Below are 24508 nucleotides of genomic sequence, written 5' to 3'. Positions count from 1 at the left end.
CAAGAAAAGACTTCTACTCTGATGGTACTTAGATAAAAATATAATCACACAAAATAACCATCATAAGTAAAATGAACCATCAGTCCTTAAATGCAAGATCCCCTCTTGATGAAGATACTGTCATTTCCAATAAGGAATCTGAATCATCCTGTGTGTGTGTGTGTTAGGCGCTCAGCTGTGTCCACCTCTTTCGAAACCCATGGACTGTAGCCCGCCAGGCTCCTCAGACCATGGAATTCTCCAGGTAAGAATACTGGAGTGGGTTGCCATTCCCTTCTCCAGGGGATCTTCCCAACTCAGGGATCAAAGCCAGGTCTTCTGCATTGCAGGTGGATTCTTTACCATCTGAGCCACCAGGGAGCCCTGAATCATCCTATAGTGCTGCTGCTGCTGCTAAGTCACTTCAGTCGTGTCCGACTCTGTGTGAACCCATAGACGGCAGCCCACCAGGCTCCGCCGTCCCTGGGATTCTCCAGGCAAGAACACTGGAGTGGGTTGCCATTTCCTTCTCCAACGCATGACAGTGAAAAGTGAAAGTGAAGCTACTCAGTCGTGTCCGACTCTGAGCAACTCCTGGACTGCAGCCTACCAGGCTCCTCTGTCCATGGGATTTTCCAGGCAAGAGTACTGGAGTGGGTTGCCATTCCCTTCTCCAGGGGATCTTCCCAACTCAGGGATCAAAGCCAGGTCTTCTGCATTGCAGGTGGATTCTTTACCATCTGAGCCACCAGGGAAGCCCTGAATCATCCTATAGTGCTGCTCAAATAGAATGTCAGTGGTGGTCAGGGGCTTCTGCACATAACACAACCACTCAACTCCCCACTACTACCTTATCCTTTCAGCTCCGCTCAAACACCAGTTTCAAAGAAGACTTTCTGACCTCCTGGATTAGGTCAGTTCACACCTTAAATCCTCTCAAAGCACCTTGGACATTTCCTTTATTGAACTTACCACAGGTTTTTTTCAAATTATCATATATTTAGTCATGTGACTGTTTAATGTCTATTTCCCTCCTAGTCTAAAATCAACTTTAGGAAACTTTCTTGTTCATTTTGCACACACTGTATTCCCCACATCTACAACACAAGGACCAAAACGAATACTTTTGAGAGTTGCATGGTAGGTAGCAAGAATGAATAAATTAATGATCCTTGTTCTTGGCTCATCTTCAGATGCCCTTTGCATGGGGCAGTTCTGACAGCAGCTGTTGAACCCCTGCTCTAGATGAAACACCCCAAATGAGCTGTGATATTGCCTTTGGTGGACAGAATGGTGACCCGCCCTCGACCCCAAAGATGTCCACGTCTTAATTCCAGAAGCCTGTAACTATGTTATATCACATGGCAAGAGGGAATTAAGGTAGTAAATAGAATAAGGTTGCTCAGGTGAGCCCAGTGGAATCACAATAATCCTTATATATGGAAAACATGGAAGAATCAGCATCAGAGTGAAGCAATGAAAAGGACTCAACCAGCCATTGCTGGTTTCAAAGCTAAAAGGAAGGAAACCAAGATCAAAGAATGCAGGTGATCTCAAGAAGACAGGAAAGGCAAGAAAGCAGATTCTCCCCTAGGGTCTCCTCAAAGAAACAAAGCCTTGCCAACACCTTGATTATTAGTTCAGTGAGACCCATTTTGGATTTCTTAACTCTAAGATACTTTGTGTGTCTTAAGCCACTAAATTTGTGGCAGTTTGTTACAGCAGTAATAGGAAACTAATGCACTGAGTTTAATTTTATTTGGAAGCACAGTCTCAGTTGCCTCTCAAGAGCCTAGTCTTGACCAAAGTCCAGATCTGAAGGCTTGGAAGTGACCCACCTAATGAGAGCGTCTGTGTCTGTTCAATGCATAATATCAGGTGCAAATAGCTCTTCATAATCTTTATTGTGCTCTATTAAACTAAAACCCTTAGTTTACTTTGGTCTTTGAGAGCTACCCTGAATTTGCCACTGACTTAAGAAGTAAATGTCATTTGCTAACCCCTGTTGTTCCCATCCACTCTTGGGTCTTTAAAATCTTTCCTAGCTAAATGATAAGCCCTTCCTTGGTATCTGCATGCATGTGTGCTAAGTCACTTCAGTCGTGTCCGACTGTTTGCAGCTCTACGAATTGCAGCCTGTCAGGTTCCTCTGTCCAGGGGATTCTCCAGGCAAGAATACTGGAGTGGGTTGCCATGCACTCCTCCAGGGGATCTTCTGGACCCAGGGATTGAACCTACATCTCTTACATCTCCTACATTGGGAGACAGGTTCTTTACCACTAGCGCCATGTGGGAAGCCCTCCTTGGTATCTAACAGTCTTCTAATGGAGAAGGTTTGTGAATAGCCATGCAACTTGGAATTAGTCTGGGTCCTTTACAAATTGGGTAAGAAATTATTATAAAAATCTGTGGGAACTTCCCTGGCAGTCCAGTGGTTAAGACTCTGCTCTTCCAATGCAGGGGATGCAGGTTCAATCCCTGGTAGGGGAAACTAAGATTCCATATACCTCTTGGTATGGCCCCCCAAAAAATTTTTTTTGATAGTATACATATTTTCTTAAAAATAGAACCACCATACAATCCAGCAGTTCCATTCCTGGGTAGTTTTCAGGGAAAAAAAAGAAAACAAAACAGTAATTCAGAAAGATATCTGCATCCCTATGTTCACTGCAGCATTATTTATAATAGCCAAGATATAGAAGCAACCTAAGTGTCCACTGATACACAGATAAAGAAGATGTGGTGTATACACACACACACACCATGGAATATTACTTAAGTCACAAAAAAGAATAAAATCTTTCATTTCCAACAATATCAATGGACCTGGAAGGTATTATGCTAAGTGAAGTAAGTCAGTGAAAGACAAATACAAAATGATTTCATTTATATATGGAATATGAAAAGCAAAACAAATGAACAAACATAACAAAACAGAAACAAACTCAGAGACACAGAGAACAAACAGGTGGTTTCCAAAGCGGAGGGGTGGGAGGGGATGAGTGAAATAGGTGACAGAGATTAAGAGGTACAAACTTCCAGTTACAAAATAAGTAAGTTATGAGAATGAAAGGTACAGCACGGGGAATACAATCAACAATTTTATAATAACTTTATATGGTGACTTTGGTCTTTGAAAACTGCCCTAAATTTGCTATTGACTTATTGTGGTCATTTTGTGATGTATAGAAATATCAAATCATTATGTTGTGTACCTAGAACCAATGGAGTGCTGCAAGTCAATTATATTTCAATTAAAAAAATAAAAAGAATGCCTGTGGCAGTATATATATTTGTCCTAATTCATCAATTTGTAATTAAAATGGGTGCATTTTATTATATACAAGTTCTACTTCAAAAAATCAATAAAACAGTATGCCTGGATGAATTCTTCAGTTTTAAACATAGGACTCAAAGTACTGGGGCTCCTTCTGTGTGCCCTGGTTCCTAACCAGTTTCTGCCATTGCTGTCACTGGGGAATATAACTTGACTATATACCCTTTTAGGGACTATGAAGTTAACTTGGCAAATAACCTTCTATATCATGTGTTTGTGAGTGCAGGCAATAAAACTATACTGAAGTCGGCGATCATCAAAAGAATCTTGACCCTGAGCTGAAGCTTAAGAGGCCTTACAGGCCACTGTGAGTCAAACCACGTCCCCTTTGAAGCTGACCCTCTAAGAAGTGTGATTTTTAGTATGTATCACCTGCCTGTGCAACAGATGGTAGAGCATTGCGCTCTCACTCAAACCAGATGTACGGGAGTCTGCTGGAAACTCCAGTGACTGGGCTGTGGGTGTGGATGATGGGAAAACTGACATGCCAAAATGAATTGCAGCCCCACATCTAGAAAACACTTCAATAGTCCCTTCTTACATTTGTAAAGTATGTGTGGCAGTGTCCAGAGTATTGTAAGAAACATTCCCTTACCTATCTTTACAAGGGCTGTACAGAGGGGGCAGGACAGCAGTCAGTGCACACAGATGACGTCACCACAGCCCAAGGCCTTCCGGCTGCCGTGGGGGCAGCTGAGCCACTCACTGACCGTGAGGGACGAGCTCTAAGGAGCTAGTCAGGGACCACAGGTCACCCACAAAAGCCCTAGTGTGAATCTTCAGCATGACAAGACCTGTGACTATCCAGAATCATCTAAAATTACAGGTTAGAATAAACAGGCCATATTTAACTTTTTTCATTGTTAGCTCTGCATTCTGAAAGAAATTAGGGTGATTAAATCACATTAAAATAAATACTACTCTCTGTCACAATTCTTAATAAATCAAATGAAAAATAATAGTCATTTGATTAACATGGAATTGTTTGAATGAAAAGTTATGTGAAACACTAACTTTGATCTCATTTAAGCAAGTTTCTTATATTCTTAAATACAAGACTTGGCAAAAAATATTAGCAATATTTAAATATAAACCAGAAGGAGCTAGGAAGAGCATCAGGCTAAAGGAATTCCAGAGAAGAAAGCAGTTAAAACCAAGGTCAATACTGGATTGCTGATGGTATTCAGAAGAACGTACAGAAGAAGCTTCTTCAGAAGATCAGGAATTCAGGAACTCTAGAGCTAACACTACAGAGTCAACAACCTTGTAAAGCACCTATCACTGCCATTTTACAAATGAATAAGGCTTGAGTAGCAAGATTAACCATCTTAGAAATATTTTTTTTTTTAAATCTAGGATCTCAAAGCTCCCATACCATAAGAACAAAGCTAAAATTCTAAAACATTATCAAAATACCTGCAAAATGCTGAAATGACGGCTACAGTAAGATTTTAAGGGCTTCTTTGACGTATAAACATTTGCCTTATCGGGCCCTGTTTAGCATAGGCAAAATTAAAGACTTTGATGCATCTCCTTGTGACACAAGATACAAAGAGAAGCTGTGAGGCAGAGAGATTTTCTAGACAATTCTCCAACAACCAAGCATTTAACATTTTAATCAAACCTTCACGAAGAAGAACAGCACAGCACTTTTTTTTCCAGTTGAGTAGAAAACAGAGAGCCATCTTTGATTTCATATATAGCACTTTCCTATAATGATGTTCCTAAAGAGCCGTCAAATGCTCTTTTTGGCTAAAGGACTGTATTTCATGCTGTCCTTTTACTGCTTGTCAGCGAGCTGGTAGAACTCAACAGCATTGGCAACGCTGGAAAACAATGTTTTTGTCATCATTTCTATGTACTGCTTTACTTAAATGAGTAAAAAAGAAAAACAAACATAAAAGTAAGTACTAATAGTGGTAAGAATATGCCTCAGACTGCGTAACAAAGAAAGAACCTCTCAGTATGTTCCAAGTGAAGAATCCTGGATCTCAGCTGAACATACCCTCTAGGTTTACGTGGATTAAACTTGTGATCTGATAGCAGGGTGGGGAAGGAGTGAGGGGAGAGGTGAGGAGGGGAAAAGTAAGAAACATATACCAGATTCTGGGAGTAAATCACTGAAGAACATAAAAGGGAAGGAATAATTGGTACATTATAATGTTTCATTACTCTTTAGAACTAGAACTATCCTGAAATTCTTACTACACAAGCAGCTTTTATACATGGAAGAGGCTGTATATGAAAAGAGAGGACTTCTTGCATTTTCTTTACTGTATTTTAACTAAATAAAAAGGACAGTAACAGGATCCAAACCTCATTTAAAAGCCTCTCAGATCTATGGTAGGCAGCTTCAGATGTAGTTTCCAATCATCCCCACCCCCAGTACACACACTCTCATGTAGCTATTTCTGTTGAATATGGCTATGCCTGCGTCCTCAGCTGCCAAGTCATGTTCGGCTCTTTTGCAACCCCATGGACTGTAGCCCATCAGACTCCTCTGTCCATGGGGTTTCCCAGGCAAGAATACTGGAGTAGGTAGTCATTTCCTCCTCCAGGGAATCTTCCTGACCTAGGGATTGAACCTGTGTCTCCTGCATTGGCAGGTGGGTTCTTTACTACTAAGCCACCAGGGAAGCCCAACATGGGCTCTGCCTAGTGACTTGTAATGAACAGAATACAGCAAAAGTAGTGAGCTGTCACTTTCACGATTAACTTACAGAAAACTGTGACTTTCATCTTGCTAGCACATCCTTTCACCCTCATGGGAAAGAAAACTGCCCTGTTTTAGATGAGCTATGGAGAGGCCCAAGTGACAACGAACAAAGGAAGGCCTCCACCACCCATCAGTCTGTGAGGAAACAAATCCTGCAAAAAAAACCACATGAGTGAACTATTAAGACTTGACTGTAGCCTTTCAAAGAGACTTTGAGAATCCAAGTAACCCACACCAAGCTTCCTGACCCATAGAATCTCTGAGATAATAAATGCTGTTTGAAGATACATTTTTTGAGGCCAATTTGTTACTAATACACACTTAAAATATACATTGCCAACATGTCATAAACAATCTACAGTGCTGTTGAGAATCCAGTAAGAATTCTGCCTGAACAAACAGGGTGTCATAAGGAAGAAAAATAAGTATCATCAAACCAAAATTATGTAGTTTTGTCAGTTAATATGACAAAATTATCCAGAGTCATATATTACACATTTTTCTGCAGCTAAAATGTGTAGTGCCTCATGTTTTTTAGTCACCTGAATTATATCTGACTCTAAGTATTGGCGAGTTTTATTATTACTATTATTTTCATCATCATTAAACTCTAATAGAATAAGTCTTTAGGGCTATAACCGAGCCTACTGGTAGTTCAGATGATAAAGAAGCTGCCTACAATGCAGGAGACCCGGGTTTGATCCCTGGGTCAGGAAGATCCCCTGGAGAGGGGAATGGCAACCCACTCCAGTATTCTTCCCTGGAGAATTTAACCGACAGAAGCCTGGTGGGCTTCAGTCCACGGGTCACAAAGAGTCGGACATGATTGAGTGAGTAATACTTTTCACTTTCTAGGTCTGAGACAGAAGTAACTTTATACCAATCCAAAACTGTTCAGTAGATGTTAGTTAGTAATAAAACTCAAAAGATCACAGGATGTAAAATTATTTTCTCCAACTGGATCTCACAAACACTTGCACATACTATGTTTACAGACCGCATACTAGCTATTTGTGCCTGTGGACTTCAAATGACCCACTATTAGCCCGCTATTGTGAACAGTAATTACCATGCAAAACTCAAGTTAGAATTTTGCAATGGAACTGTCATAACATTTTTTAAAAGACAGAGCTAGGGTTAGAACCCTACAGCATTCATTCAAATCCTTCATTTAATAAAGACCTAGCATTTATTATCTGCTAAGCACAGAGATATGAAGGGGAAAAAAAAGAGTTTAACTTATAGTTCAGTTTATGCTGCTGATCCAGTAGCAAGATTCTGTAACAAAGGAGCCATAAATCCACTTAACAATACTACCATTTAGCCCACATTTCTCTACCTTTGCTAAAGAATAATGTGCAATTGCCAGATGCTTTGCTAAAATTCAATTCAAGTAACTTATGAGTACAAACATTATGCCAACACTAGGAATACAAAAATTAGTGAGATCTGATTCTTGCTCTCAAGAAGTTCATAATTTTGAAAAAGAGATAAACTATATCCTGGCATTCTTTCAGCCTACCAGAATAATGTCATAAAAATGAGTCATCCTATAGTTCATCTCCTTACTCTTGGCTATATCCTGCTGTAAAATTAAAATACATCTTTCCTCCCTTGGTGTTTACAACTTCCAAATATTTATAGTCTTATGTCTCTATTTTACTGTATCTTTGCTAAGTTGAATACATTTAGCTCCTTTTCTCCTTTCCTTTTAAAACAATTTCTCAATGTAAGTAACGTTTTTGATGACTGTATTTAAATTCTCTATTTCTGTATTACATTCTAGGATCCAAACAACATAATTATTTTTCCAGATATGCAGTCAATCACAATGAAAAACATCAACCTCATTGATGATGTGCTTCTATGTGTCAAGTCCAAAACACTGGTTTTTATTTACTTTTTTAATTTGTTGATATACTATTACACTGCAATTTTATATTTACTCTAACACTTTTAATTGTATGAATTTCCTACGTGTCTCACACAAAATTCAAATTTAGAGATGGTATGCATTCTGAAACAGTTGTGACTAGCAGTGTAAACCCAAATTTCCTACAGTAATAGAAAATGAAGCATTTAAAAAACCTACTCATTGACTAAAACTGCAACTCTACTCTTAAGCTCATACAAAAAAGTTTTTCAAAAGTCTCCATCATACCCCTTTTAACCATATTCATATTTTTATATTTCTATATCTACTGCAGAATGTATCTATAAAGTAAACATATGGTTTTAAATCTATTCCGGGAAATATTCTGGCCTAACCATGACAGTATGACAATATGGTCCAGATAGCAGGCCTCATGATCAGTGAAAGAACTAAGGAGGCTATCAAAGACTATATTCTTACTGGTTTAAAGCTTCAAATCTTATTAGAGTTACTTATTTAAGGAGTAGAGACACTAGGGGACCATACAGGTAAAATATAAACAAATGTTATACTAGGTCAGAACCACATTCAGAACACGTCAATATTGTGCCCATGCTAATACAGATGGCCAATAATGGCACAATGGCACATGAAAAGAGGCTTCACATCACTAATTATTAGAGAAATGCAAATCAAAATTACAGTGAGGTACCATCTCATACCAGTCAGAATGGCCATCATTAAAAAGTCTACAAATAACAAATGCTGAAGAGGATGCAGAGAAAAGGGAATCTTCCTACACTGTTGGTGGGAATGTAAGTTGGTGCAGTTACTATGGAAAACAGTATGGAGATTCCTTAAAAGCTGAAAATAGTGTTACCGTATGACCCAGCAATCCAGCTCCTGGAAATTATAGTTTTGTGGATATATTCCTGGATATATATCCAGACAAAACTGTAATTCAAAAAGATATATGCACACCTATGTTCACAGCAGCACTATTCACAACAGCCCAGACATGGAAACAATCTAAAAGTCCACTGATAAGATGAATAGATAAATAAGATGTGGTACATATATACAATGAAATACCACTCAGCCATAAAAAAGGAAAAAACAACGCCATTCGCAGCAACATGGATGCAACTAGAGGCTATGATACTAAGTGAAATTAAGTCAGAAAGAGAAAGACAAATACGGCCTTATATCCCTTGTATGTAGAATCTACAATATGAAACAAATGAACCTAACTATGAAACAGAAACAGTTTCACAGGCCTACAGAACAGACTTGGGGTTGCCAAGGGGAAGAGGGTTGGGGGAAGGATGGAATGGGAGGCTGGGGTTAGCAGATGGAAGCTATTTTATGTAAAACGGATAAACAATAAGTTCCTACTATATAGCACAGGGAACATAGTCAATATCCTATGATAAACCATAAAGGAAAAGAATATTTTAAAAAAGAATGTGTGTGTGTAGCTGAATCACTATGTTGTACAGCAGAAATTAACACAACATTGCAAATCAACTATAATTCAATAATATATATATATAAGATATATATTGCATGTATATGTATGTGTATATATATGTCTGTGTGTCTGTGTGTGTGTGTATATATATATATATAGTCTATGCTATGTATGAGGTAATAATAATCAGTGGTGGCTTCTTTAACAGGGAAAAATAATTTAATCAGGAAAGAAAAAAAAAAAACCTTAATTCTGTTGCTCACAAACTCTCAGTATTTAAAAATGAACAAACTCCCTAGCCTGATATTTAGGGCTTTCCTCAATCAGGCTCCAACTCATTATCTTCCTAGTCTGACTTCATACTACCCTAACTCAGCTTATCCATTTTTGAACCTGACAGAACTACACACTGTTTCTGAGATAATTCAAGTGCTTTCTCCCCACAGAAATGTCACATCCAACACACCATTAGGTTACCGTCATCTCTCAAATCCCTCTTTAAATTCTAAATGGCACCTCTCTGAAGCTTTCCCCCAGCTCAGAATCTCTTCTAACCTTGAGTGGCATTTAGTCTGTACTCCTCACATCGCCATGATCACATTCTCTCCCATCTGTCTTGTAGTATAATTGTTTGTGTACATGTTATATTTCTTCTCTCAGACTAAATTCCGAAGAAGGTCTTAATATAGTCACATTGGTACTGACTTCACCAGTCCATGCTTGGCACATATTAATACAAGGAAATTAAAAAAAGTTTATTTGGGAAGTGTGCTGAATACAAATGTTACCTGATTCAAAAACATGCTGTAATAATCAATATTCTTACAGATACTCATTCACTAAGGAAATATTTACTCAGTATCTATTGTATACCGGAGCATCAGTATACCAAAATGAGCCACTGACCCCACTCTCTCAATAACTTTATGGCCTAGAACATCTTCTAGACATCTATATAAATTACTATAGTGCTAACAGACAAGGAGAGGAGCAAAGATGAAGTACAACAGCAACCAACAAGGAGAGATTATTTCCAAGTAAGGATGGATATGAGGATAAGTTTAACATTTGTGCAGGTTCTGAAAAACAGGGAATATCTGAATATATAGAGACAGGGTAGTGTTTTAAGACAAGAGAAATAAATGCCACTGAGGCAGGAAATCTCAGGAGGATCTAAGGAATAATCAGTAGTTCAACAGTATAATGTAAGTGAGAGATTATAGGGATATAGGAGAAAAATTTTAAAGGCAGCTGGAGGTGTACCTGACAAGACCTCAGAAGCCAAAAAAGGAACTAGAGCTTTAGTCTCTAAGCGGTGAGGAACTATTTCAAAGTTCCTGAGCAGGGACTGAGTAATTATTCTGAAGGTCTACAGTGGACTGGAAGGGAAAGGGATGGTTGACAAGGAGACAAAAAGCTAGCACCATCCTACAAGAAAAGGATAGTAAAGACGTGAACTAGGAATGAGGCACCAGGAATAGAAACGGATGAATGGAAGAGAGATTTTAGTGGTGAAACTGACAGGACTAGACAAGTTCCAGATGTGGGGTACGAGGGTCTGCAAGTGGTAAGAGAAGCTTCTAGGCTAGAAGGAGGGCTGTGCCATCACCAGGATGTCTGAGTGTTAGTCACTCAGCATGTCTGACTCTGCAGCCCCACGGACCGCAGCCCACCAGGCTCCTCTGTCTATGAAATTCTCCAGGCAAGAAGACTGGAGTGTGTAGCCATTTCCTTCTCCAGGGGATCTTCCCAATCCAGGGATCGAACCCAGATCTCCTGCACTGCAGGCAGATTCCTTACCATCTGAGTCACCAGGGAAGTCCCCATCACCAGGATAGAGGACATTAAAGCAGCAGCAAGTTTGGGTGGGAGAAAACTGAGTCCTGGCTATAATCAGGTTTTAGTACTACTGGATATGCAGGCAGTGGCATCACAAATAAAACGTGTCAAACGATCCTATTTAGAACAAATATAAAATTTTATGAAAAAAGAGTTGAGATTAATCTTCATTAAAGCTACAGTTCATGGGGTTGAAAAGACTTGGACATGACTGAGCGGCTAACACACTAACAACACATCTTATTTAGAAGAAATATAAAATTTTATGAAAAAAGAGTTGAGATTAATCTTCAGTAAAGGATTCTGATAAATGATTCAAACATGAATATGACCTCAAAAATATAACTCACAAAGGCTATATTAAGTAACAAATTAAAATCTAAAACCATTTATGAAGGAGGGTTTGATCTAGAACCTCATGTACCCAAGAATTATTTTCATACATGCTGATTCACAGGTAATAGTAAAGCAGATACGTGGAAGGCAATGAGAACCTCAGTTTAAAATTATGAGGTGAAATCTTTCTGTTGAAATGGTAAATGCAGCTCTGTGCTGTCATTTGGCCCCAATTTAACTTAAATGCCATATCAGGAGATGCTCAAGTCGCAAGACTAGGCCTAACTGACAAGGTAGCATTCCTTTCTATAATAAATACTTCTTCTCAATTAAAAGAACTGAGTCGACCTAGATTTATCCCTACTATATCCCTACAATCTCCAAAAGCCTAAGCAAAATAAAACTTCTAATTATAAACTTACGGGTATCACAGCTATTCAGCACCCATATTTCTTAAGAACAAACAAAAGAATTTCATCAACATAAACTAAAATGATAACAATGAAGAGATGTGTAACATATAATCTGATATTGATAAATTTTTGTTATATGTGTGCTGAGTAAAAAAGTAAAATCAAGTATTTGAATTGTGGTTAATATGCCTGATAAGTATATTTCCCCTGTTAGATTTATTCATTTACTTAATTCTATTTACTGGATGCAATGTCATTATTTCAGTTTAGCTTTGAAAACAATGAGAACTTGGTCTTTATTAACATTTTTACTAACAGTAAGCAAAATAATGAAAAATGAAATGGATTAAAAGGTATTTGTTTTACGCACAGCCATCCCATTAAGATTATGCAGGTCATTTGTTGAAAACCACATTGACATTTTACAGTTGTGTGTAAATGCAAAGGAAGAACATACACTAAAAGTTAACAATCGTAATCTTTTGATCATAGGCTTATGGGTGATTTTTATTTCCTTCTTTTTGCTTATGTGCATCTTCAAATTTTTCTATAATTAATGTTCATCATAACTGTACCAAGAAAAAAAGTTATTTTTATAAGGAGAGAAAAAAAACATATCGATCAATTTAAAAGAAACATACTTACCAGATCTCTGTGAAGCACCCAATTTGCATGGAGGTAATGGATCCCATCAAGAATCTGGTAAAGTAATGATTTAACCATAGATCTTGGCAACTGCATGGGCTTTTTATTTGCTTTTGATGCACGGTGAAACTTAATAATATGCTAAAAATTAGAAAATATTTATTAGAGTAACATAGTCTTTGCCTGTGTCAACAAAACACAATAAAGGCTGCAGTAAGTTCTGTACATTTTAAGATTACTTATTAAAGGCCAATAATGATGCAAAGAAAAATAATTTAAATAATAAGCTCAAACCAAAACAGAATCTATATTGTGGATCAATGTGACATTATTAATGTGGTTGTTATGATGACTTACTGAAACCATTAAGATTTGCATTAAGTAAAACCAAGAAGTAAAAAGGGTTTATAATTTAAAACCTGCCTTAAAATAGCATTAATTGTATTCTCTACTGACAGAAAGAAAAGGGAAAAAAATTCTGTAAATTTTCACTGTTCTATAAAACAAAGTTAGTACTTAGTGCATTTGGGTAACATTACTGACTGCGTGTGTATCAGAATTATTGGTAAGTTCCACCTTCTTTTGCCACATAATGAAATTAGGATATAGTCTTAGTAGTCAATAGTAAATAGCAAATCACTAGACACAAGCAGGAAGAGAAAAATGGGGAATTCAATCACATTGAATTAAATGTAACTGGATCATCACATCCAAATTTTTATGTACATGTTATATTGTGGAAGGGGAAGAAATTCCACCTGCCCCCTGCACTCCCACATCCACCTCCATCTCCATCCAACATTTGCCCAAAACATGCCAACATGGGTACTAGATATCAGTGACAGAAGAGGTTCTTGTAAATATCTGCTATAAGGAAATTTCTTTCAAGGTCTATTAGTCTGTTAAAGTTATTCTTGAAAAGAGTTATAATTTATATAAATGACAAACCACATTCTATTGAATCAAAATTTAATTATCCAAAGTTTGAACTTACTGCCAAGTTTGAATTTGTTTTTTTACTTTTGGCAGCTCCTGGGATAAAATGTTTAAATGACTTGATTCCTAACTTTAAACATGTGAAATTAGAATTTTTGGCTTCTTTTATATAGTTTAAAAAAATCCCTAATATTTGCAGACCTGTCCATATTTGTTTGGTGGAGTGAATTTTAAATGGCAAAATGCTGCAAGAGAGGGACCTTCACTTAAGAGAGGAAAACTATTCACAAGCACATAACTGTTAGATATTAACTACTGTGTGCAGTGCAAAAGAAAGTAATTTCCCTGGAACTTATTAGGAAACTGCCATTAATTACCTAAAACTACAATCTTCCACTCAGGAACATTTTTTGAAGTGAAATTTCTGAATGTGACAAATACTATAAAACAGGATGTAAATGTTTATTTATCTAATTCTTTTAAATCAAAATTTACCTTTAGTATATTTATTTTGCACTACGGTCAACAGAGCAAGTTTTCCTTTCTGTGCATTAGCAGTATGGAGCACATATACTTATTCTTCATACCTATATAAAATTATTATCCTAAAGATAAAGTGAGTTTAGACTTACCCATAAATCATGTTCTGCATAATCAAACAGGAGCCACACCTTCCTGTCACTGTGAGAAAGGAACACCTTCTGCAGGGCGATCACATTGGGGTGCTTCAACTCTCGCAAAAGCTGAAGGCAAGAGGAAGAGAAGGGTCACTATTCTGTTAGCAAAGAGGATAATGCACTTCCCATAACTTCAAAATGAAATTTTTGAAAATTTAGACAACCCAGATAACTAGCATAAAAAAAAAAAGCAACACCACCACCCAAATACCACAACTTAGAGATAAGCTCTGTCAACATCTTGGTACATCTCTTTCCAATCCTTTCTCTGTATATGTATGTTTGGAAAATGGAATCCTTTTACATGGCAAGATGTAAAATAGTAAACAAAAGTAATATCATATTGCTAAATAATGAAGTGTATTTTGGCATGTGTATAATTTTTTTTTTTTTAAACTAGAGGAAAGGCTTCTAGGGAAGCAGGAATACTGTTTATATCCACTCCAGCATAGTATGTGCTCAATTTGACAAAAGGCGGAAAGATATTTAACAATCCCTATCTAACTTAAGGCTATGGTTTTTCCAGTGGTCATGTATGGATGTGAGAGTTGGAATGTGAAGAAAGCTGAGCGCCGAAAAATTGATGCTTTTGAACTGTGGTGTTGGAGAAGACTCTTGAGAGTCCCTTGGACTGCAAGGAGATCCAACCAGTCCATCCTAAAAGAGATATCAGTCCTGGGTGTTCATTGGAAGGACTGACGCTGAAGCTGAAACTCCAGTACTTTGGCCACCTCATGTGAAGAGTTGACTCATTGGAAAAGACCCTGACGAGGGATTGGCGGCAGGAGGAGAAGGGGACGAGAGAGGATGAGATGGCTGGATGACATCACCGACTCGATGGACATGAGTTTGAGTAAACTCCGGGAGTTGGTGATGGACAGTGAGGCCTGACATGCTGCGATTCATGGGGTCGCAGAGTCGGACATGACTGAGCGACTGAACTGAACTGAACTAACTTACCCATGCCTAGAGCATGAGACAGGTTTTTCAGAAGAGTAGTGAGCATAAGAGAATGACTCTCAAACCCACTGATAAAACTGATATAGAAAAGAGGTCCTATAAACAGAGAAAAGACTAGGCCTTTCACAAAGCAGAAGCTTCAAGCTGGACTCTGATAAGAAGAAGGAAAGATAGACCATATCAGCAAGTGAAAACTTAGTTCTTGGCCCATAACAGGCAGTTGCTTGGTAAAATATTTAGCAACAATAACAGCTGTTCAAGGTGGAAGTCTTCTAAATATGCCCGCCTCACACCATCCTTAACTAGGGTTCAGACTTAACAGGTATAAACACACTCAATTTGTTAAATACTTCAAATGCCTTTTAAATGTAAAGCTCCATGGAAAACACAGAAAGAGGGGACAAAGCTCCTACTGAATAATTTCTATGTGCAAGGTGATTGTATATATCTGTATCTGTTTCTTCTCTTACTTAATCCTTCCAACAACCCTATGATATACACAGAAGCTCGGGTTCAGTGTAAAAAAATAACTTGACCAAAGTCAAACATTAGAAAGAGAAGAGGTTTGAATTTAGATAGTTCTGCCTGATTCCAAAGTCCATGCTTTTTCCAGTTCCACTAAAGTCCTTGTCATCTGTTCCCACAATGTAGAAGGGAAGACAGACATACAAACAGATCAATGAGGCAGAGAAAAATATTTAATTAGAGAGTTTGACTTTATTAAATGTCTACCCAGAATATGTCCTCTTTCCTGCCTGCAGGGGAAGGAGAGGTAAAACTCACTTCTGTACCTAAACCAAGCTCCCAAAACACCAAACACTGGCACAACCCCTGAACCCTGGACTCCATTTGTCTGGGAGAGGGCATGTCACATGTAGCGGTATTTAATCAACACCTCTAAAAAATTATGTTTTTTTGTGACTACAAATTACTGAGCCCTCTACAGTGAATCCACCTTAAGTTCCATGTTTAAACATTATTTCAAATAGGTAACACATCTACACAGTTCAAAAATCAAATGTACGTTAAAGGAAATACATTGAAATGCCTCATTACCACTCCTTCCCCCAGTGACCACAGGCTGTCCTCCCTGCTAGAAGTAATTTTTTTTAGTTGCTTGATTAGTCTTCCAACTATTTATGCAAAGGAAAGCAAGTATGAATATTTACACAAAAGATAGCACTTATTTTTTACTTTCTTGTAAATCTTTCATTATCAGCACAGTATTAGTTTTTTTTTTTTTTTTTTCAGGTTTACATTTTTTTTTTTTTTTTTAATTTTTTTTTTTTTCCAGTGGGTTTTGTCATAACAGTATTAGTTTATAGGAACCTTTCTGGTTCTTTCTTACAACTCCAAGGTATTTACAGGTCACTTTTTTGTGGTAAAATATACATAAAATTTACCATTTTAACTATTTTTAAGTGTGTAGTTCAGTAGCATTAAGTACACTGTATTCAAGAACCACCACTCTATCCCTTCTCCAGAACCTTTTCATTACACAATATTGTGTCCTATTACACAATATCTCCCATTCCCATGTCCTCCCATTCTCCTTTCTCTCTCTAGAAATTTGACGATTCCAAGTACTTCATATAAATGCAACTGTTCAATATTTGTTCTTTGGTGTCTGGCTTCTTTCACTTCACGTGTCTTCACGTGAAAAGACAACAGATTCATCCATGTTCTATGGATGTATCCATATAGGAAAGAAGTCCCTTTCTTTTTAAGGGTAAATATTAATAATATTTCATTGTATGCATATACCACATTTACTTATTCATTCATCCCTCCCATCATCCTATGGACATTTGAGTTGATTTCACCTTTGGTTATTATGAATAACACTGCCTTGAAGACTGATGTACAAACATCTATTTGAATCCTTGCTTTCAATTTTTTTAATATACTCAAAAAGTAGAATTGCTGGATCCTATAGTAATTATATATATATATATATATATATATATATATATATATTTTTTAAAGAAATTGCCATTCAGGTTATCTTTTCTATGAAATACAGGAGGGAAGAGGGTAAAGTTTGCAACACCATGCATTTACTAGAAAATTTCTCCTAGTCCCCAAAATTGCACTGTATAGCAACATACACTTGCAATTTCTGCATACCTATTATACTTTTTCTACCTTTCCGGTCTTTTTTTTTTTTTTTTTTGGCAGGGGGCATGTGAAATGGTATTTGGGATCTTAGTTCCCTGACTGGGGATTGAACCCGTAACTCCTGCAATGAAAGCGTGCAGTCCTAACCACTGTACCACCAGAGAATTCCAACCCTACAGGTCTTTATAAATGACTAAATATCAATGTGAAGGCAAGCTGAGACTAAGAAATAGCAAACTATGTTTGTTTTATTCCCTCTCCTAATTCATTTTTCACTCTACAATCAGAATGGTGTTTCAAAATACAGACTACAAGCATGAAAATAAGAATCTTGCCATTTGCAGCAACATGGACGGACTTGGAGGGCATTATGCTAAGTGAAATAAGTCAGAGAAAGACAAATACTGTATGCATCACTTATATGTCGAATCTAAAAAATACAACAAACTAGTGAGCATAACAAAAAGAAGCAGGCTCACAGATAAAGACAACAAACTAGTGGTAACCAATGGGAGGGCGGTCCATCTAGGGATACGGGATTAAGAGGCACAAATTACTAGGTGCAAAATAAGCTACAAGGATGTATTGTACAACACGGAGCATGCCAAAATTTTATAATGACTATAAATGGAGTATAACCTTTTAAAATTGTGACTCACTATACTGTACACTGGTAACCTACATAATATTGTACATCAGCTATACAGCAATAAAAAAAAAATACAAAACTGATCATCTCTGTCACTAGGGACAGAACTGAGGAATTAAAGCAAGCAATAAGGCAAAGGCCAAATAATGAGGAGGCTTGTAGGCCATGCAGAAGTGTCACCAGTGAGGTTCTCCAGTATCACGAGAAACATGCTGGGTGCAGTGGGTTAGTGGAGAAGCCAGCTGATATAAAAGGTACCACGCTGTGACTTTCTTCTGTGCCTATAATCTGATGGCTGGGCCACTGGACAAGTGACTTTGAGGGTGATAGAGTTTAGGATGACTCAGATATGACTTTACCTAATCATGTGTACCTGATGTATAGTTGTATTGATATAATTTTATACTGTTTTCACTTTACATCTGCCTCCCCTAGTAGACCATAAGCTCCTTGAGGGCAAAGACAATTTTAAATTTATCTCTACAGGAACTAGCCCAAGGTATGGCATGTAGAAGGAGCTTTTCTAAGTGATCTCATCCAGTTTGGAGGTCTTAAATGTCACCTATACACATTAACTCCCAACATTTCTTTCTAGTCAACACATACTCCCTAAAGTCCAGCTGTGTGTATATATCTAAAATGCCTCAACATCTCTACTTGAACTTCTGAAAGTCACACTGAGGTTGTCATCTCCACCTCCCCGGCCCTCTACCCCAGCTGCTCGTCCCCAGCCTTAGTTAACAGCAACACCATCATTCCAGTTACTCAGGCAAAAGTTCTCAGTCCTCAGGATTCTCCCCAGGTCTTTTCTGGTCCTTCTATTTAAAACTATAACTATCCCTCTGCTTCTTTATTTTTCTGCAAAGTATTATCACTATTGAACATAGTATATAGCTCTATATCCCTTAGGTATAATTCTAGAGAGCTCAGAAAACCAGACGTTTTCTAGTAACTCGGGTAGGAAAAAAATTTTTACACTTCAATGGAAAAAATGCATTGTCAGAGGCACATTCTTTCAGGTTATCTGATTCTGTTGCTATGGAAGCTATTGTACAACTCTGTACATGATAGATAACTAATGATAATGCAGAATAATTCTTGCTTATCTACATTCACTCTCCCATCGTGGAAGATGCTAAAGTTACCTTAACTTGGACATCATTTTAATATTCCTGATCTACAAATGCATCTGTCCTATAGACTTCTTTGCATGCTCAGTCACTTCAGTTATGTCTGAGGCTTTGTGACTCTATGGACTATAACCCGCCAGGCTCCTCTGTCCATGGGATTCTCCAGGCAAGAATACTGGAGTGGGTTGCCATTTCCTCATCCAGGGGATCTTCCCAACCCAGGGATGGAACCCACACCTCTTATGTCTCCTGCATTGGCAGGCAGGTTCTTTACCACTAGCAATACCTGGGAAGCCCATAGATTCTTCTGTGAACGGGTTATAGTATCTACTAGGTTCCTTCATTTAATAAGTTAAATAAAATCTTTAAAATGTGCTCATTTTATATCTGGATCACAGTCATAATTTTATCTATTTTGAAAATTATCCTTTAATATTCATTTTACAGAAGTATCTCATTGGCAGTAACATGAAGCTGCTATAGTCTTTATCCAACTGAGTGTGAATGCTCATATATCTAATATGAAAGAGGAACTACTAGATTTGATTGGTGCATCGGAATTCCCCCTGGGTATTAGGTAATATATAATTTTTATATTTATATATATATGTATATATATATATACATATATATATATATACACACACACACCATATTATCTAAAATTAAAAAAAAAAACTATTGAAAACACATCTGGAAAAAAAAAAAGAAAACACATCTGTTCCCCAGGTTTCATTTAAGGAGTAGAGGACCTAGGTATTGTTTATTTATTTTATATTATTTATTGTGTGTCTCTCTCCATTAACATACAAGCTCCAAGAAGGCAAAGTTTCTGCTGGTTTTATATTCCTAGTGCTTATGGTCATGAACACACAGTAAGTACTCGATAAATATTTGTCAAAAGAATTAAATCTACTGAATTTACCTGATTCTTACAAAAATCAACCAGTAAGTAGCTTGGAATATTATAAAATGTTGCTATCTTTTCAAAAGGCATTTTGAATGATTTTGTCTTTTTAATACGTTGACTAGACTATGTCTAACATAGTTCTTCTAGGGACTCAAACTTTCCACAAGCTACATTTACTTTAGGCTTAAAAAGGAATTGTTCTCTCAACTAGCACCCACTCTTAGCAAAAGTATAAGGGTGCTGGCTTGATGTAAAGAACAGAAACATAGCTCTAATGGCTCAGGGTGAGATATTTAACCTGGAATAGAACTGGGAAAGCAAAGGGGTCCTATGGGGTATTCCTAAAAGGGTTGTGAATGCGATAAATGCTACAAAATCCTGAAGAAAATGATACAAAGGAACAGGGAACAAAGGGAGACACGTGAGGAACTGAAACAGGCTGACCAAATCAGTGATTACTTTCAAGGCTAGCAAAAAATAAATATGCTACAAATGCCACACAAGTGCATTCTCTGTCTCTATTTACTGAACAAACAAAAACAGTAAACAACACAAATGGCCAATACTAAGAAAACTGATAAGTAATTTATGGTATATCCATATATCACAGTCTCAAATATATATGTCAAGAGTTTTAAAATACATGAAAAAGGACTTATGCTACAATACTGTGATGTGATATAAAAAAGGCTATGGGGTGATGATTTTGCAACGTACAGAAATATCAAATTACCATGGTGTGCACCTGGAACAAAGACAGTGTTATAGGTCAAATATACTTCCATTAAAAAAAAAATTCAAGAAAGGGAAACAGTATGTTCCCCCCCACCCCCAACCAGGCAAGCTGGAACAAAATTTCCCATTTCTTTGCCTTCATCAGATCTAAATTTCATCTTTTATTCGGGGGGAAGGTGAAGGAAATTAAAACATGCCAGCCCAAAATGTGACGCCTCGGCATAAGCACGAGTCTGCAGTGAAGGCATCTGTGGTTCAACAGATGGAGAAAGAAGCCTTCCTGGAGGTTCCCTTATCTGATAAAAGTAGACACTAAGAACTGAGGACTGCCATAAATCCCCTCTCCCAGGGAAGTTTTATGACCATGAAAAAGACAGAAAGTCGGCACTGCATTGGACCAGCACAAACAAACTATGCTAAGACAGCCCTTATCTCCCACTGGTTTCCCCTATATATTTACCTTCCCACACTGTGCAGCCCCTCAAATTCTAAAACCCTTTCCTTTGTCTTGTGACGTCTCTACAATTAATTGCTCTTTGTTAAAAATGGCATATCAGGTCTCAGGCCTACCCATTTCTTGGCATTTTCACTTCTGTGAAGGCCCCTGTGTCACACAAAGCTTAACATCAAATAAAATTTGTATGCTTTTCTATTAAAAAAAATAAAATGTGCAAAATATAAAATACATTTATAAAAGAGGAAATATACCACAACATTAATATAATTATCGCTAGATAGTGAATAATGTGTTTTTTTTCTTTCTTCCTATTTTTCTACTTTACAAGTTTTCTTTAGCATTACCTTTGTATTTTACACACATGCATACACACACACACACACACACACACACAAACAGCTCCTTCTCTCCAGAATTCTACCTGCTAAGATAAGATACTATCATGCAAGCTAAGCTTCTTATACAGTTGATCTGAGAAGGGATAAAAGAAAGGAGATGCTTGTACTTGTGCTTCCCCAAATTCTTGGCAATATCAGATTTTACCAATGAACTTTAATCTCGTGTCACAGATATTTGTTCAACATGACATCATACAACTGTAAACATGCTTTAATCACATAAAGAGCAGTTTAGTATAGCATGATTTTCCTGTGAAAATCCCATACTAAGTGATAACATTTCCTGTGCCAGACACAGAGCACTAACGTGATCCCAAAGGAGCCTTAATGAAGAACGTGCAGTGGGCATGCCAAGACTTTATCTGATCCACCTTCCATGCGGGCATCTAAGTGACTATAAAGTGTCTACTTTTCACTGTCCTAAACAATCTAAAGCTATAATCCTAAACTTTTTTCTCTAAAGCACTACTTAGAATCCTGGCTCCATTTGGGGAGCCTTGTGCTAGACTAACAATTACAGAATCCATTTGTATTTTTATCCCCACATCTTTCTCCCTCTTTCATCTGTACTTTCTTTTCTCTAAGTCTCTGATGCCCCAGGGCTTCCAGATTCCTTTTTCAGGGTATCTAAATGGAAAGGGTCCTCTTATACTTCAATAACTCACTTATCTCAAAGTAACTCCAATTTTTTATTCTTATTTGATCTGTTATAAGTAACAGTATGATCCATTTGACCATTGATCTTTATTTTTAGAAAACTTTATTTTAGAAAGCATTCAATGAGTGTATCTTTTTTTAAAGTGTGTAACCCTTCCCTCCTGCAAAATAAAAAAGAAGATAAAAGAGGAAACAAACTTTATGACAAATAGGAGATTCACCTAACTTCAAAATGCCCTAGCATTCCTAAACTGAAATTTAAGAATTAGCGTTTTGAAACCTGACACTTTCACACCTGTGGCAACCTTCTCAGGACTCCACACACACAGAGAAACAACAACCTTCCAGCAGGTGGCACTCACACTCTGAAGAGGGGTCTAGAAAACAGTACACCAGCCCTGGTTCAAGGTGGCCTGAATTTTTTGCTTTTTTTTATTCTATTGACACTGCTTAGGTACTTGTCATAGGCTTCTAGGAGGTCAATGTTCCCCATCATCACCCAACGAAAGTTAATAGTGAGATAGTTGGTACAATGCAGAGAGTACAGATTTTAGGATTCAGAGACCTGAGTCTGAGCCCTGACCACAGCCATATGATATAAACCAAGTTGCTCAACCCCTCTGAGCCTCATGGAGGAATAAAAACATCTACTGACAAACATATAGTTTCTGTAAGGATTAAATGAATGTACATTAACTGTATAACACAATGCTTGCAAAATATTAAATACTTGGCAAATTACAGTTGTTACTCTTACACCAACCACTCCTGGCAAGGATGTTATGAGGACTGAATGAGATGATGCATGTACCATGCATGGCATGCAACAAGTTCATGATAAGCAATAGTTGTTATCATTGCACATAAGTGAGAAGGGCTAAGCACTTCAGGCAGTCAGAGATACTGTTTGCCACAGAGATGCTGCGACGGGGAATGCCATCACACCACCTCCTGCCATCACATCTCCTTCCCAAAGTGCCTGAGACTCCAGTAGATTCTATAATAACAGTATAGTTATAAGAAGGCCATTTCACTTTACACTTTGCAACAGTCTAGTTTCCTTTTCTCTGACTTCAAGTACTTGGTCTGAGAAAGAGACATGAAACCATGTGAGGGCTGCAGTAAATAAGAAGTTTACATTCTGTGACTACGATCGCATATATGTTCTTTTAAAAGTGTGAGTGTTACTGAGGAAACCAGATCTGAAAGAGACACGTGCACCCCAATGTTCATCGCAGCACTGTTTATAATAGCCAGGACATGGAAGCAACCTAGATGCCCATCAGCAGATGAATGGATAAGGAAGCTGTGGTACATATACACCATGGAATATTACTCAGCCATTAAAAAGAATTCATTTGAACCAGTCCTAATGAGATGGATGAAACTGGAGCCCCCTATACAGAGTGAAGTAAGCCAGAAAGATAAAGAACATTACAGCATACTGACACATGTATATGGAATTTAGAAAGGTGATAACGATAACCCTATATGCAGAACAGAAAAAGAGACACAGAAATACAGAACAGACTTTTGAACTCTGTGGGAGAATGTGAGGGTGGGATATTTCAAAAGAACAGCATGTATACTATCTATGGTGAAACAGATCACTAGCCCAGGTGGGATGCATGAGACAAGTGCTCGGGCCTGGTGCACTGGGAGGACCCAGAGGAATCGGATGGAGAGGGAGGTGGGAGCGGGGATTGGGATGGGGAATACGTGTAAATCCATGGCTGATTCATATCAATGTATGACAAAACCCACTGAAATGTTGTGAAGTGATTGGCCTCCAACTAATAAAAAAAATAAATAAAATAAAAAATAAATAAATAAATAAAAGTGTGAGTGTTTAATCCTTTATGCAATGTATTCCATGAGAAAACAGAATACACTTCCTATAAATCAATTGCATTCTGAATATATGAACTTTAAATATTAAAAAAACAGATGCAATTCAAAATAAAGAGTTTATAAAGTAAAATCTCAATTATCTGGAATTCTCAGGAGCATTGTTTCACTGAGGGATTATCTGAAAATCTTTTCTTGCTTCAATGATCCTTGCCAAAAACGTTCCCTACCTTCACAATTATCAAAACTAAATTTACCTTTGACTTTAGGCATATTTTTAATGTCTTAGGGTTTCAATAAATATGAAAAGATGTGTATTTCCTCATTTATCCTTTTTTTCTCCTTGAAATATAATGAGGAGAAAAAATAAACTAACTTAAAACTCCTTATTTAGATCCTGCCTTAAAAAGGAAAAAAGAATTTT

General features: G+C 37.4%; 1 protein-coding gene across 5 annotated transcripts in view; it reads right to left on the bottom strand.

Moving 5' to 3' along the window:
• Positions 1 to 24508, bottom strand: part of CDK19 (cyclin dependent kinase 19) — a 270457-nt gene that overhangs the window by 39646 nt on the left and 206303 nt on the right. For all 5 annotated transcript variants that reach the window (XR_009690968.1, XM_061131788.1, XM_061131787.1 and 2 more), the window contains 2 exons: positions 14178 to 14288; positions 12610 to 12750 (listed from right to left, as the gene is read on the bottom strand). Coding sequence is in view for 4 of the 5 variants with exons in the window: in XM_061131788.1 (XP_060987771.1) it covers positions 12610 to 12750; positions 14178 to 14288 (252 nt within the window). In the remaining variant the exon portion in view is untranslated. The remainder of the gene's footprint in view (positions 1 to 12609; positions 12751 to 14177; positions 14289 to 24508) is intronic.

Source organism: Dama dama, chromosome 28 (genome assembly GCF_033118175.1).
Source record: "Dama dama isolate Ldn47 chromosome 28, ASM3311817v1, whole genome shotgun sequence".
Classification (NCBI taxonomy): domain Eukaryota; kingdom Metazoa; phylum Chordata; class Mammalia; order Artiodactyla; family Cervidae; genus Dama; species Dama dama.
Note: the sequence above shows the minus strand (reverse complement) of the source record. Positions and strands in the feature narration are given on the sequence as shown.